We start from the raw sequence: 15,695 nt of genomic DNA on the forward strand, positions 1-15,695 counted from the left end.
TAATTGATTTTTATCTGACTTAAGGCTATTTTACAGTTTGTTGATGACAGTTTAAATTTGTTTATATCTCCATCTGGACATTCGCCACAGATTTACATGCTGCAGAGTAATTTGTATGAACACAGCAACAACAACAACACATACATATCAAATTGGAGCTGGGATAATAAATGACATTGTCTATGGATGTGGACTTGTTAAATGGAATAGTAATTGTTGTTGTGTTCTTTGAAGTTGTTTTTTTTTTTTCGGAATGAGAAATATTAATTTAATTGTTTTTTGTTTTTTAATTTTATTCTATTTATTGCAATAGCAAAAATAAAGAAAAAAAAATTATTGTTATTGATTTGGAAATAGATGTCATCTACATAAACATAATTGGATTTAAAATTGTTACAAAAAAAAAACCGGAGAAACAAATTCAATCAACAAAAGCGAAAATTTTCCTTTAGGGAATATTTGTGGTAAGTTTTTTATATACTTATGTAATACTTATATATTTATGGGTTTTTAATCGGTATTTGTGGTTTTCAAGTTAACTGCTTTAGTAAAAAAATCTCGTTACACAAATTCTCTAAAATTAAAATATACATTCTGTCACTTTTATTTAAAATTTGTATATTAACATAATACATATTATGCCAAATCCTAAGTGTAAATATTCACATTCCTTGCGGTTCGAATGCTTAGGGACGATTTAGTAATTAGATATGCCTTTACGTTAATAAATTAATATTCATGATATTTACTGAAGCCGGCTCAAGCGTTGTGGTTAACCACACATCTTTTAGATTTCAAAACATGTGTATCATTAACCCATGCACGGTTGCGAATATTGCAATTCAAATATATGAGAGATATAAATCAGAATATATAACTTTGATTTAAGAAAGTTTTCAGCTAAACATCCTCCTAAGCAATTTTAAGTTGGAAAGGTTATGAAGTTCCTAAATAGTTTTTTAAAATCTTAAGGATACGGTAGCTGATAAATATATTTATTAGTTTTTTTTTTTTTGGTTTGATTTCGAAATACATATTTTCCTAGAGTTCTTTAATTGATCCTATAAGGGTTAAAGGCAATAACTGCAGAAATCTTCTATTATGTAGTTGCGGGCATAGTAGCTAGCATATGCTAATATAAGCATCCTTGTGGCAATTAATAACATTTAGAATTGTGTCAATTTTTATACCCTACACCACAAGGTGGTCAGGGTATTATGTCTTTGTGCATTTGTTTGTAACAGGCAAAAGGAAACGAGATAGACCCATAGTTCCTTTTGATGATCTGCATAGAATCACTTTCTGAGTTGATTTATGCATGTCAGTCCGTCTGTCCATGTATTCTTGTGAACAAAATGCAGGTCGCATTTATTATCCGATTGAGATGAAATTTTGCAAACAACATTTGTTTGGCCCAAGGACGAACCCTATTGAAATTGGAGATAATCGATAAAAATTTAGATATAGCTCCCATATATATCTTCGTCCGATTTGCCTTTTATTGTGCACCAAACGTGTAATATCAGCCCGAATTATATGGAATTTGGCACATACAACCAAATTAGGCCTGAAAATAAGTATGCCAAATTTGATCGAAATCGGTTCGGATATAGCTATAGCTCCCATATATATTGTTCATCCGATTTGTTATTTTTGTCCTCCGCAGCCGTAATATGCACAACAATATTTGGGGAAATATATCAAATGCAGCTCAGAATGGCTTTCAAACGTTGTATGCTTTTAGATTTTTTGCCAATAAATTAATTGACTTTAAAGCCTAAATTCTTCTAGTTCTGTAATTTTTATAATATTTTTAATTGGTGGAATTTTTATAATTCCGGGTTCCAATCCAATAAATACAAAAAAGTATTAAGTTAAACAAAAAAGTCGAAATTGTTGAAAACTTTTGTTTTAATGCTATTGAAAATGAATTTTATCAACAAAATAACTGTATTTTGAAAATATGAATTCTCAAAAAAATACTGCCATAATTCTGGTGTACTTAATAATTGCCATGGAAATACTTTAGATGATTTTGAAGGAAATCATGTCTGAAGAACTAAAAAATCTAAAAGATGAAGAGCAGTCTCAAAAAATATTTTGATATTAATTTATTAAATATTAAATACCTTGTTTTTCTGAGCCATCAACGTGAATTTAAAACAAATTTTCAAGGACTATCAGAGCTTTAAAAATGGATTCCGGAAATATTATTTTGAATAATTTTTCAATATCTAACAGATATTTCTAATACCTTTAAAATCGTTATTTTTAAAGCACCTTCATAAACATTTTGAAGAGCATTTACACATTAGAGCTATAACCATGGAGGTTACGCTCTGTAACACAAAAAATAATTATGGGTAAAATTTTGTAGATGTAACAATTAAAAAACCGCCTAAATTAAAAAACAATGTCCGTCATAGTTTGTACTACCCATTACATATTTCCAATACGAAATTTGTAACAATTCCGGTGGATGATGTCGCTAAAATAATCAAAATTCCGAAAATTGGGAGGTATAGTTATATAGAGGCTATACGGAAACGTGGCCCAACATGGCATATTTAAGAACATAATATGCCTACTGGCTAAATACACATGTGTACAAAGTTTTAGCCTTCTATCTCAATTTATTCCAAATATAGCGTGGTTACAGTAGACAGGCACACAGACAGACGGACATCGCTAAATCGACTTAAAATTTTACGCTGATCAATAATATATATACAAACGGAATGACAAAGTTAATATACCCTCCATAAAATGGTGGGGTTTTCAAAAGAAGATGCATGCGAAGGCGTTTTGAAAGTGTACATTGTAAAGTAATCTAAATCAAGGGACATATTTTTTGAAAATTTTCGAATAAAGATTTCTTGGAATCCGTGCATTTAAGGTATTCAGTGTCTTCGGCAATATTGCAGATAAAAATACGAGAAATTTTTTGGTAGAAAATTTTAGACATCGATCTAGTAAACAAAGGGGTCTCTTTGGTTCCTTTTTTAAAATATGACTAATACAAGATCTGGTGTGAAGATCTCTCTCTCTCATAAAATGTGAAATAAACATTCTCTCTTCAAATTTCACATATCCCAATATATTTACTAACGCAAGTTCCGGTGCTAAAATGATAGACATCGGTCTACCCCTTCTGGTACCTCTCCCACAACATTTATATCTCTCATAATGTGTTAAACACCAGGTTATTTCCAAAAAATTGGTTATAGATGTCTAATTTCCTTAAAATTTTGCACATACTAGTCTTTATATCAGTATTAGATGAAGTGGAATACTTTGGTTCACAATACCTTACGCATATTTCAACATTTTCCAAAAATTATCACATACTATCTCATATAAAGTGTCATGCTAACTCATATTAGTTAGTGGATAATATTGGTCCACACCTTCGGAAACTTCTCCTAATGGGTGAATATTATGAAAAATCATAAAGCAAGCCAAATAATATTTAAATATGCGGACATTGGCTGGGGTATACATATACTTTTTATACTGATACTTATAAGTTTTTTTTTAAAATATTTTTTGAACTTCCTCCAAAGCAAGGAAGACCATAGTTGCAGTTATTTTTATACCCTCAGCCATATGGCTACTGAGGGTATATATCATTTGATACGGTCAAAACGTGCCTCGTCGAAATAACGGTTTTAGACCCTAGGTCTCTTTGGACCAAATCCGTTTCAGAACATTTGGAGTCGATCTAGCGATGTCCGTCCGTCTGTCTGTCTGGCTGGTGCGCACGATAACTCTCGAAGGGAGTATCCGATTTGGTCCAAACTTTGTACATCGTAATATTTTTGTTTGGAGATGGGGAATATCGGTCCACTTCTTCGGCTACCTCCCCCACAAAAGATCGAAATTTTCAAAAATACATATTTTTTGCACAGATAGAGAAACCATAATCTGATTTTGCTCCAACTTTGCACACTCTAATATTTGCGTTAGTGCTAGGTCCGGTGTGAAAATGTACAATATCGGTCCACTCCATCAAGTACCTCCCCCACAAATGGTCAAAATTTTGAATTAATACAACTCTCATAAAATGTGATCTAAGAGTCCAATTGTCTCACACATCCCAATATTTGTATTAAGCCAAGGTCTGGTGTTAAGATGGAATATATCGGTCCATTCCTTCTGGTACCTCCCCCACAAATGGTCGAAATTTTGACAAATATATATTTTTTGCACAGAAAGAGAAACGATAATCCGATTTTGCTCCAACTTGGCAAATCCTAATATCTGCGTCAGTGCTAGGTCAGTTGCGAAAACGGACAATATCGGTCCGCTCCTTCTGGTATCTCCCCCACAAAGGGTCAAAATTTTAAATAATTACAATTCTCATAAAATGTGATGTAAGAGTCCGATTGTCTTCAAAATTCACACATCATAATATTTATATTAACCCAAGGTCTGGTGTTAAGATGGAATATGTCGGTCCCTTCCTTCTGGTGTCTCCCACAAATGGATGAAATTTTTAAAAAATGTATTTTTTGAAAATATGAATCCAAATATTTGCTTCAGTGCTGAGTCAGGTGCGAAAACGGACAATATCGGTCCGCTCCTTCTGGTACCTCCCTCACAAAGGGACAAAATTTTAAATAATTACAATTCTCATAAAGTGTGATGTAAGATTCCGATTGCCTTCAAATTTCACACATCCCAATATTTATATTAACCCAAGGTCTGGTGTTAAGATGTGATATATTAGTCCACTTCTTCTGGTATTCATTTCCAGAAGTTGTCGTAGCCGAAACAATCGTGGAAATTTTTCATTAATTTATCCACCACATTGTACCTTATTCCATAGCAGTATGAAGTCAGGTCAAATGTCTTCTCCTCCTAAAATCACATAATATTTCTAAGTTGGGTTTTTCCCATCATACAGTTTTGCAACGAATCGGAACATTTTCTTTTTTTAATTTTCTACATATCTGTCACACTCATGAATACATAATCATGTTCCCCTGCCCACCATCTCTCCACCTTCCGATTTTCTCAATCCATTTACAATCCACTCGGAATGCTAGCAAATGTCAATAAATATTTCCGTTACATTGTGTAAACAATGTTGCAACAATTTGTTGCTCCGACATTAATTAAAATAGACATCAGACGTTTGGTTGGTTCGCCGGGTTGGGTTGGTTGCTACTGTTACAGATTGGCAGCTTCAATGGTTTCTTGCCAGCTATGGCTATGGATATTTATGTCTGGCAATTATATTAGTTGGATATGTATGCACACATACATACACATATGTGTGTGTATAAGTATCTGCGGCTGCTGAAAAGACAATCCGGCCACAGAAAAATAAAATGTTCGATTTAAGAGTGGATTAGAGTCGGCTATTCATTTTAAATCAATTATCGAAAAATATTTTAAATTTTCCACTTAGAAGAGATTTAATACAATGTTGTTGCTAAAGGTGACGTTGATGTTGTTGTTGATAATAGCTTTAGTTGTTGTAAAAGCTAATGGCATTTTTGCCAAAATATAAATAGAGGGGGGTGGTGGGTCAAAGTATGTTGTTTGCATCCTTCAAACCCCCTCAAGCCAATGAACATATGTATCATATGCATAAATCTGTGTGTGTGTGTGTGCGTGTGTCTGTTGTGGACATGTGTGTATGCGTATTGTGATATAATGCTTTATTATAGTTTAACATAAATTTATTATAATGAGTCAATAAATCTCAATTAATATCAGATGTGGATTTCCATACCCACACACACACACACACACACCTTAACACACAGATGAACAGTTAAGTATCCTGCTGTAGGGCATTTATTACAATGTTACTCATGTTGATGCTGTTGTTGTTGTTATTTGTGTAATTGTACTTATTTAATTATGTGTGTGTTTATGAGTGTGTTTGTGTGTGTGAAACTACTGCTGTCGGTTATTATTGTGATTATTATTGTTGTGGTTTATGTTGTTATAATTATTATGTGCGCAATATGGTCCTTGGCATTTATGCATGCCCATTTGGATCCCCTTGCTCGGTCTCTCCCTCTTTCGCCCCCTTCTGGCCACTTCTAACACCACTTGAGGGAAATGCAAATAGCCATATGCCAAATGCCTGCAAAACATTTTATAATTTATTATTTATAGCAGAAATAGGAGGGTGGCACGGAAATTGCGGGTAGAAGACACAGGGAAATAGATTGCCGGTTAAGTTCGGAGGTGCCGAAATTTTGGTACTCTTTAACCTCAGCGATCCGTTCTCTTAAGAATTCGTATTCGAACGGTATAGGTACTGTCTCTGAGAAGAAAAAAAAAAAAAACAGTAAGGAAAAGTCGAAAGTCCGATTATATGATACCCTAAACGACTATGTATATTTAGTAGAGCTTCCGTAACAAAAGAATTTATTTGAAGTATATCATAACACCTATCAACATTTGGCTTTAGAGCACTTATAGTTTGGTTTCAGTGGGTAAAGAAAAGAAAAGTCGAAAGTCCGACTATATGATACCTTACACGACTATGTATATTTAGTAGAGCTCCCGTAACAAAAGATTTTATTTGAAGTATATCATAACTCCTATCAACATTTGGCTTTAGAGCACTTATAGTTTGGTTTCAGTGGGAACTAATGTATGGAAAGCATATCCAACTCCGAATCGATTTTCACAAAATTTGACGGAGACTTTTTAATTTTTTATACCAAATAAGATTGAGAAGGATTATATTAAAAAGTATATATCGGAGCCAAAATTCACTCCATTTGGTTGCCCATATTCGACGGACCTTTGGGCCCTTTGGGCCCATTCCAATAAACGAGGCTTGTCCGCAGGCAACATTCTTTGCGTCAATTGAATTTTGTACGGGAACAAATGCAAATCAATGCGAATAATCCGTTGTAAAGTGGACCGAGCCATGCCCAACTGCTGAGAACGGGATGTTCTTGGGGACCTCTCAATACTGGCTCGTACGGCAGTGATATTCTCGGCCGATCGCCTTGGTCGACTTTTATATGGCCTCTTCGGATTAGAAAGAGCCTTACCAGTCGTATAAACGCTTAATGGTGTTCTTAGAAGGCGCACTTCTCACATTTTTTAATGTTTTAAATACACGTTGAGTTACCACAATTGACTTCTTCTGTTGAATGTAAATTTCAACTATTTCAGAGCGCTCGCGTGGCGTTTATTGGTTCATGGTAAAAATATGCTTGGACTGACGCTTCAAACGCGGTGTGTCATTAAGCGATGTGACATCTCTGTCAAAAGTTATGGCGTTGCCAGATGGGTCCGTCGACTATTGGCAACCCTGTATTAGCCATTTTTACACAATAAACCTGAAATCGGATTATGGATATTTCGAAGATATATCCAATTTGTAGCCGATCTCGATAGAATTTGGCAAAGGTATTTCCGATATATCAATGGATATTACGAATTTGAGAGTTTTAAACACCAAATCGGATAAAACATACATATGCGTGCTATATCTATATCTGAACCGATTTTCTCCAAATTTGATGTACCAGCTTCTGCCAGGCATATCTGACTCCTTCGGACCATGAGTGATCCTCACCCAAAATTTCAAGATTTTAGCTTCAACCGTTTCGTCTGGGCGTTGATAAATCGGTAAGTCAGTCAGATTTTAGATAGATTTTTTTTAACTCCCGCACTTGAAACACCCTCTGCGTATGACTACCGTCATCCTTCACACATTCACCCCCAAGGTCCTAAAATTAGTTCCCCCCATTTACCTGCGTCTCGGTGACATTTAACAGCTTTGTCGTTTTTAAACTCTTTTGGGCAGATATGGTCATTTGGTGCACAATTAACCCAAAATCGGTTGAAGATATATATGGGAGCTATATCCAAATCTGAACCGATCTTGATAAAAGTTGGCAGAGGTTTTTCAGGGATGTATCTGGTATCTGGTATCAAATATCATTGTTGTGAAGTGCTTATTACGCATGTGATAGACTTAAAACCCTAAAATCGGATGAAACATATGTCTGGGAGCTATAGCTATATCTGAACCGATTTTCACCAAATTTGATGTAATAGCCTCTAGACTAAATTCGGTGAGAAGTACCAAAATACAGGTCATTTGGACTTATATTGGCCATTCGGTGCACAATTACCCCGGTTGATGATATATGATAGCTATACCTAAATCTGATCCGATTATCATCAATTTCAATTATTTCAATTTCGTCCTTGGGCCAAACAAATATTGTTTGCAAAATTTCATCTCAATCGAATAATAAATGCGACCTGCATTTTGTTCACAAGGATGGATGGACGGAGAGTCATGCAAAAATCGACTCAGAAAGTGATTCTATGAAGATCCTCAAAAGTAACTATGGGTCTATCTCACTTCTTTCTCCATGTTACAAACAAATGCACAAAGTAATAATCCCCTTACCACTATGTGATGTGGGGTATAAATAAATGCACTTAAAATTAAGAAATTGAAGAAATATGTCCTCCAACAGATCCATTACTGCATAAAATACTACCTTTCTAAGGATTCTACCTTTGTATACCTCAATCTTCCATTGAATATATATATAAAAAGCCCCGACGTCCACTCAATATATAATATATAAATTTCCCCATCAATTTCCATACCACCCTCGTTTAATTGATATACTGCTATGCATATGTGATTATAATCACACCTAATTTGAGCATTCACAAGCTCATAAACCACACATTTTCATTTATGTAAATATTATGTTGTCCTTGTTGGTGTTACAATTGTTGTTGTTGTTGCTTCTATTATTTGCTGTTAATATTATCCGTAATTGGTCATTGATTTTAGTAATTTTTCGATGTGCAGCTATGTGGGTGCTTAGCAATTTTGTTCAATGAAGCTTTATTTACATAATGAATTTTGTTGTTTGGCATAGAGAGAGGGAGAGAGAATTTTGCCCTGGAGGGGAAATTATGAAGGGGCTTTTTTTGGTTCACGTGAAAAGTTTCGCTTTGTTTATAGAAATGGTACTATTCTCATAGTTTTTATATAACGGGTGAGATGAAAAAAACTGCAACCAACTTCAGACTGCTGTCATTTCTAAGCCACTCGTCCGACAGCTGTTAAAATTATTCTGGCAACAGCTCATTATATTGTTTACAAGCGTACAAAAGCATTTTGGTGAGAATTTTCTTGAAAAAAAGTTATGCGTGATGGAATTCAAGCGTGATAGTGTGATTTCTTTATATTTGGCTGGAAAACCACAAGTGGCTATCGTTAAAGCACTCCCGCATTTAAATGTGAATAAATCTTTTGGTAGCGTAGCCCGACGTGAAGGAAGTGGGCGGAAGAAAACAGCAACATCAGCGGAAATGGTTCGAAAAGTAAAGAAGCCGAAAAATGGCTCGTGCATATCGCAATATTCCATTCGGCAAATATTGACAAATGAGCTCGGGGAAAAGCCATTGAAATTCCAAAAAGTGCAAGAACATACACCGCAACATAAAGAAAATGGACTCAAAACAGCTAAAGAGTTGCCTCGCTTGGCCGAAAGTGGTGAACTGCCGAATTTGGTTTTCTCCGATGACAAAACATTCGTTGTCCAGCAGTTTGTAAACAAACAAAATGATCGTGTTTACTTGCCAAAGAGGTCAGCTGAAAATGTGCAGCTTCGGTTGGCCACCAGAACTCAAGCGCCGGCCATGGTGATGGTGAGGGACGCCATAACAGCCGATGTTCGCTCTCCGCTAGTTGCATCGGAACAAATGCCGTTGCATCGGAATAAATGCCGAATATTATCGCGAAAATATTCTGGAGGGTGTATTAAAGCCTTAGTCACACAAACATTTCAACCGCAGACCTTGGACATTCCAACAGGACTCAGCACCATCGCATTCAGCACGCGCCACCCAAGAATGGTTACAAAATGAGGTTCCTGTCCACCACAATGGCCATCAAAATCTCCGGATGCCAATCCGTTGAATTATTGTGTCTGGAGAATTTTGGAAAGCATGTTTGACACTAAAAAATACCAAAGTGTCGATCACCTTAAGCGCTTCGCTGGAAATGAGCCAAAATACCGCAGAGCAACATTCAGGAAGCGTGTTACGGTTTCATTGGCCGTTTGAAGGCTATAATTCGTGTCAAAGGTGACCAATTCGAAAGAATCTAAATTTATTCTAAAATCGTATGAATCATTCAAAAAAAAAAAAAAAAAAAAAAATTATGGCGTTTGACTTTTTTGCATTTTTTTATCGCCCCCTGTATACTCCCACAGTAACCCCAATTCTAAATTTCTAGATACCATCTCCATCGGTTCAGTACAAATGTTCCAAATTTAATACCATATTGGTTAGATAAGTACGAATTTCTAAATCTTCCCACATTACTCAATCCTATACTCCGACAGTAATCTTATTTCCAATTTTGGGAATATTTTCAAATCCAAAGTATACCAAATTACTTACCATTTAGTACACTTAGGTACAATTTTTCATAACTATCTACATATCCCAATCCTAAAATTCGAGAGTACTTATTTCCAATTTTCAGAATATCAGTTAATTGGTATCACATTTTGTACCATTTGTATAACTGTCAATATATCCCAATTCTACTCTCCGAGAGTGATCGTATTTCCAAATCTCAGAATTTTAGCTCTACCGGTTCACCCAAATCGAAATCATACCAAATGTAGCACCATTTAGTACTTTTCGAGCACGTAAGTACAACTTTCGAAAACTTCCTCAAATTTAAGGATTCCAGTTCCATCCCCCTTCCTCCAAATTTAAATTGCACTAAATTTTGTACCGTTTGGTACTTTTCGTATACATGATTACGCACCTTCAAGAATACTTCCTTACATCGACTCTACTTCTCAACCTTGATTCCCATTCCAAGTTTCAAGTTTATAGCTCAAACTGTTCATCTGATACGAAATGGTACAAAATGTTGTACTTATTAGTACTTTTTATAGACTTATGATGAGAATTTCCATACACCCTTTCAGACATCTATCATACACCCCATCAGTGACCCTCATTCCAAATTTAATAGTTCTAGCTCTACTACTTCCTTAAATACAAAGAGCACCATATTTAGTATCTTAGGGTTGCCCATATTCGACGGACCCATCTGGCAACGCCATAACTTTTGACAAAGATGTCACATCGCTTAATGACATACCGCGTTTGAAGCGTCAGTCCAAGCAGATTTTTACCATGAGCCAATACACGCCACGCGAGCGCTCTGAAATATTTAAAATTTACAAGAAGTCAATTGTGAAAACCCAACGTGCTTTTAAAACATTAAAAATGTGAGAAGTGCGCCTTCTAAGAACACCATTAAGCGTTTATACTAAAAAATTTCGACTGGTAAGGCTCTTTCTAATCCGAAGAGGCCATATAAAGTCGACCAAGGCGATCGGCCGAGAATATCACTGCCGAACGAGCCAGTGTTGAGAGGTCCCCAAGAACATCCCAAAAACGCCGTTTTCAGCAGTTGGGCATGGCTCGGCCCACTTTACAGCGGATTATTCGCACTGATTTGCATTTGTTCCCGTACAAAATTCAATTGACGCAAAGAATGTTGCCTGCGGACAAGCCTCGTCGATTGGAATGGGCCCAAACAGTTATGGGTCCGTCGAATATGGGCAACCCTGTATTCGTACCGTCCTAGCACGAATTTCTAAAAACTCAGGCATATCTGACCCCTTCGGACGAAGAGTGATCCTCACCCAAAATGTCAGGATTCTAGCTTCAACCGTTTCGTCTGGGCGTCGATGAGTCATTGTCATCATCCTTGAGTCATTCAGTCAATTACGTTACTCTTTTATTAATAGAGATCTGTTTTAATTCCCGCACTTGAAACCCCCTCTGCGTATGACAACCGCCATCCATCACACATTCACCCCCCAAAGTCTTAAAAATAGTTCCCTCCCACTTACCTGCGTCTCGGTGACATTCAACAGCTTTGCCATTTCGGTTCGTTCACTTGAACTAAGGTACTTTTTAATTTCAAACTGTTTCTCCAGCTCGAATATTTGACGTCCTGTAAATGTAGTCCGTGCCTTCTTTTTACGGCGAGCATCGGTCGACCCGGAATCGGAATCATCCTCTGTTGTTTCCATACAGCTAACAGCCGGCGGTGTAGTGCTAATTGCGGGTGGGGCCAATCGTTCACGCATCAGACTATCACTGCTGCCCGACGGACTGACATCGGGTGGCAGGATGGATGCACTGGATGCAATATGTGCCGAGACGAGTTTCTTCTTTTTCATGCTATTCTTTACGGCCGCATGATGAGGATCTGTAATGAAATGTTGCAATGGAAACAGTGGTCAATATTCATCAGTTGGGTGTGTGAGTGTGTGTGTGTGTGTGTGCGAGAGTGCACTTTGTTGTTAATTAATTTAATGTGTTTATTTTAATTACACACAAACAAGAGATAATTCAATTTTTATTCACTTTCATCATAATTTATTCAACGCAACTTTGGTCATTTGTAAAATATTCTGTGGTATTTTATTTGCCATTTGACTTGGCTGGCATTCTGCAGTGGCCGCTGTCTGCCAACCAGCCAGGCAGCCAGCCAGCCCATCCACACAGTGTTTCATTAATTAATGGCACATGTTTAATTCACAATATTTATTTTTTTTTTTGGTTTTTATTGTTTTAATGTTTTTTGTCCCGTTCTCTCTCTTCCCCGGGGTCCGGGACCATACCATGCATGCTATGCCATGCCATTATTTAATGTTTGCCTTTTCAGGATTTCCAAACACTTTATAATGGTAAAATATTTTAATGGCCTCTTTGATGAGTTTATTTTTAATATGAGGGTTTGGGGTGGAGTGGAGATTTTTTTAATTTTAAATGCATTTCATTAATAATTGTTTTATAACCAGTTGCAGCTGGGAATTAAATTCATTATTAAAGTGGGTACAAATGAGTGTGATTTTTAATTGTGGGACATGGTGTGTATGAGTGTTGTCATAACGTATACGCCATAATGTCGTTGCAATTCAATTAATTTTAATGATAAAACAAATAAAAAAGCTGAAAATTCGGTCGGGCCGAACTTTGAATACCCTCCACAATTTGAAACGATATTGGTAATTTTCAAAAAATTAAAATACGTTTAAAATTCCGTTCAAATCTTAAAAAACCCGAATGTAGACGTCAATTCGACGACGTGGACCTGCATAGGCAACTTTTGTTACAAGCCATTGCAATATTCAAATGCGAAACTTAAAAAAATAGGTGAATTATGTAGCTAAAAACATCAAAATACCATTATATGGGGGCTATACCAAAACGTGGACCTGCAGAGACAATTTTCTGTCATAGGTTGTAGTATCGTTTACGAACTTCAAATACCAAATTTTAAATAATTCCGGTGAATAACGTCGCTAAAATTATCAAAATGTCGAATATCGGGAGGTTCCGTTATATGAGGGCTATACGAAGAAGTGAACCTGCACAAACAATTTTCTGTCTTAGACTGTACTATACATTACGAACTTCAACTACCAAATTTGAAACAATTCCGGTGAATAATGTCCCTAAAATTATCAAAATACCGAATATCAGGAGGTACCTTTATATGGGGGCTATGCCAAAACGTGGACTTGCAGAGACAATTTTCTGTCATAGGCTGTAGTAACCATTGCGAATTTCAAATACCAAATTTGAAACAATTCCGGTGAATAATGTCCCTAAAATTATTAAAATACCGAATATCGGGAGGTACCGTTATATGGGGGCTATACGAAGACGTGGACCTGTCCATTTTCAATAACTGCAGACATAATATACATTTGAGTAAAATTTTATCAACCTACTTAATTTCGTGCGGAAGCTAAAGTGATTTCCACAGACGGACACCGCTAAATCGACATAGAATTTTATGCTGACCAAGAATATATATACGTTGTGTCTAAAATGTATACTACCATGGTGGAGGGTGTAAAAATATACGAAAAAATATATATCCCTCGAAAAATCTACGATCATAACTCTGGGGATACTTTTTTTAAAATCCAAAATTGCAGCGGTTGGAATTACTTAAAAATTCCTTCTCTAAAAAGTCTCTGGAGGTGTATTGAACAATTATTCCCCAAAAAAACTCATGAATGCATTCTGAAAAGCCTTAAAATGTTATCCCTTAAATAATCTACTATTACAGCTCCTAATTCTCAAAATGTCCATGATTGCAGCTCTGAGCCCTGGAGTTCCATTGATAAAATATTTTTCAAAAATGTATCATAAAATTCGTATTTATAGGTCATAATTGGTTCAAGCACCGGTGGCGAAACAATGCCTGTATAGGTCCTTCTCTAAAAAGTCTCTGGAGGTGTATTGAACAATTATTTCCCAAAAAACTCATGCTTGCATTCTGAAAAGCCTTAATATGTTATTCCTTAAATAATCTACTATTACAGCTCCTAATTCTCAAAACGTCAATGATTGCAGCTTTGAGCCCTGGACTTCCTTTGATAAAATATTTTTCAAAAATGTATCATAAAATTCGTATTTATAGGTCATAATGGGTTCAAGCACCGGTGCCGAAAAAATGCCTGTATAGGTCCACGTTTTTGTATAACCCCTATATAACGGTACCTCCTGATATTTGGTATTTACATGATTTTTGTCACATTTTTGCAAGGATTTGTCTAAAAATTAGTATTTGTAGTTCAAAATGGATTCCAGATCCGGTGCTGAATATTGAAGATTTAAGTCCAGTATTCCTAAAGCGCATATATAACGATACCCACCGATACTCGGTATTTTGATAATCCTCGTCACATTTACCCACGAAATTGTTTCAAATAAGATTTGGTAGATGACAATCCTTGAAGTATAAAATTGTCTATGGAGGTTCCCGTTTCGGTATGGCTTCCATCCAACGGCCTAACCCACTTTATGTTTTTTTGAAAAGTTTAAAAGCTTTATCCAAACGGTTTTACTGGTATTTGTAGTTTAAAGCGGAACACTTGTGAATTTAGATTCTTTAATATAAAAAAGTAAAAAAGCAGCTAAGTTTGGCCGGGCCGAACTTCAATACCCTCCACCATTTGAAAGGAACTTGAAAATTTTCAAAAAACTTCCGAAAACTACCACTTAAATGAAAACTGTTATATGGAGACTATAAAAAGACGTGGACCGGCTTACGGTATTTTTTGTCATGCGCTGTAGCACCCATTACGAACTTAAAATACGAAATTTGAAATAATTCCGGTATATAATGTCACTAAAATCATGAAAATACCGAATATCGAGAGGTACCGTTATATAGAGGCTATACGAAGGCGTGGACCTGCATACGATATTTCTTGCCATAGGTTGTAGTATCCATTAAGATCTCCCAATACAAACGGTGAAACGATTCCAGTGAATAATCCAGCTGAAATCATAAAATACCGAATATCGGGAGGTGCCGTTATATGGGGGCTATGCGAAGACGTGGACCTGCACAGACAATTTTCTGTCATAGGCTGTAGTACCCGTTACGAACTTTAAATGTGAATGGTGGAGGGTTGAAGATGTTTTTTTTTCCGATTGTCTTCAAATTTCACACACTCCAATATTTTTATTAACATAGGATCTGGTGTGAAGTTGGAATATATCAGTGCACCATTTCTGGTACCTTCCACACAACGGGTCCAAATTTTGAATAAATATTTCTCTCAAAAAAAAAAAAAAAAAAATCGAAAAAAGCATTCGACTCTCTTCAAACGTCACAATTC

The 15,695-nt window shown here is 36.0% G+C and overlaps 1 protein-coding gene across 1 annotated transcript in view; it reads right to left on the bottom strand.

Moving 5' to 3' along the window:
* Nucleotides 1-11,849: 11,849 nt before the first annotated feature.
* LOC101892058 (transcription factor kayak) overlaps nucleotides 11,850-15,695 on the bottom strand; it is a 297,264-nt gene continuing 293,418 nt past the window's right edge. Inside the window, exon 5 of the mRNA XM_059119360.1 lies at nucleotides 11,850-12,259. Within this exon, the coding sequence (XP_058975343.1) occupies nucleotides 11,850-12,259 (410 nt within the window). The remainder of the gene's footprint in view (nucleotides 12,260-15,695) is intronic.

This window comes from Musca domestica, unplaced genomic scaffold (assembly GCF_030504385.1).
Source record: "Musca domestica strain aabys unplaced genomic scaffold, Musca_domestica.polishedcontigs.V.1.1 143, whole genome shotgun sequence".
In the NCBI taxonomy this organism is placed as follows: domain Eukaryota; kingdom Metazoa; phylum Arthropoda; class Insecta; order Diptera; family Muscidae; genus Musca; species Musca domestica.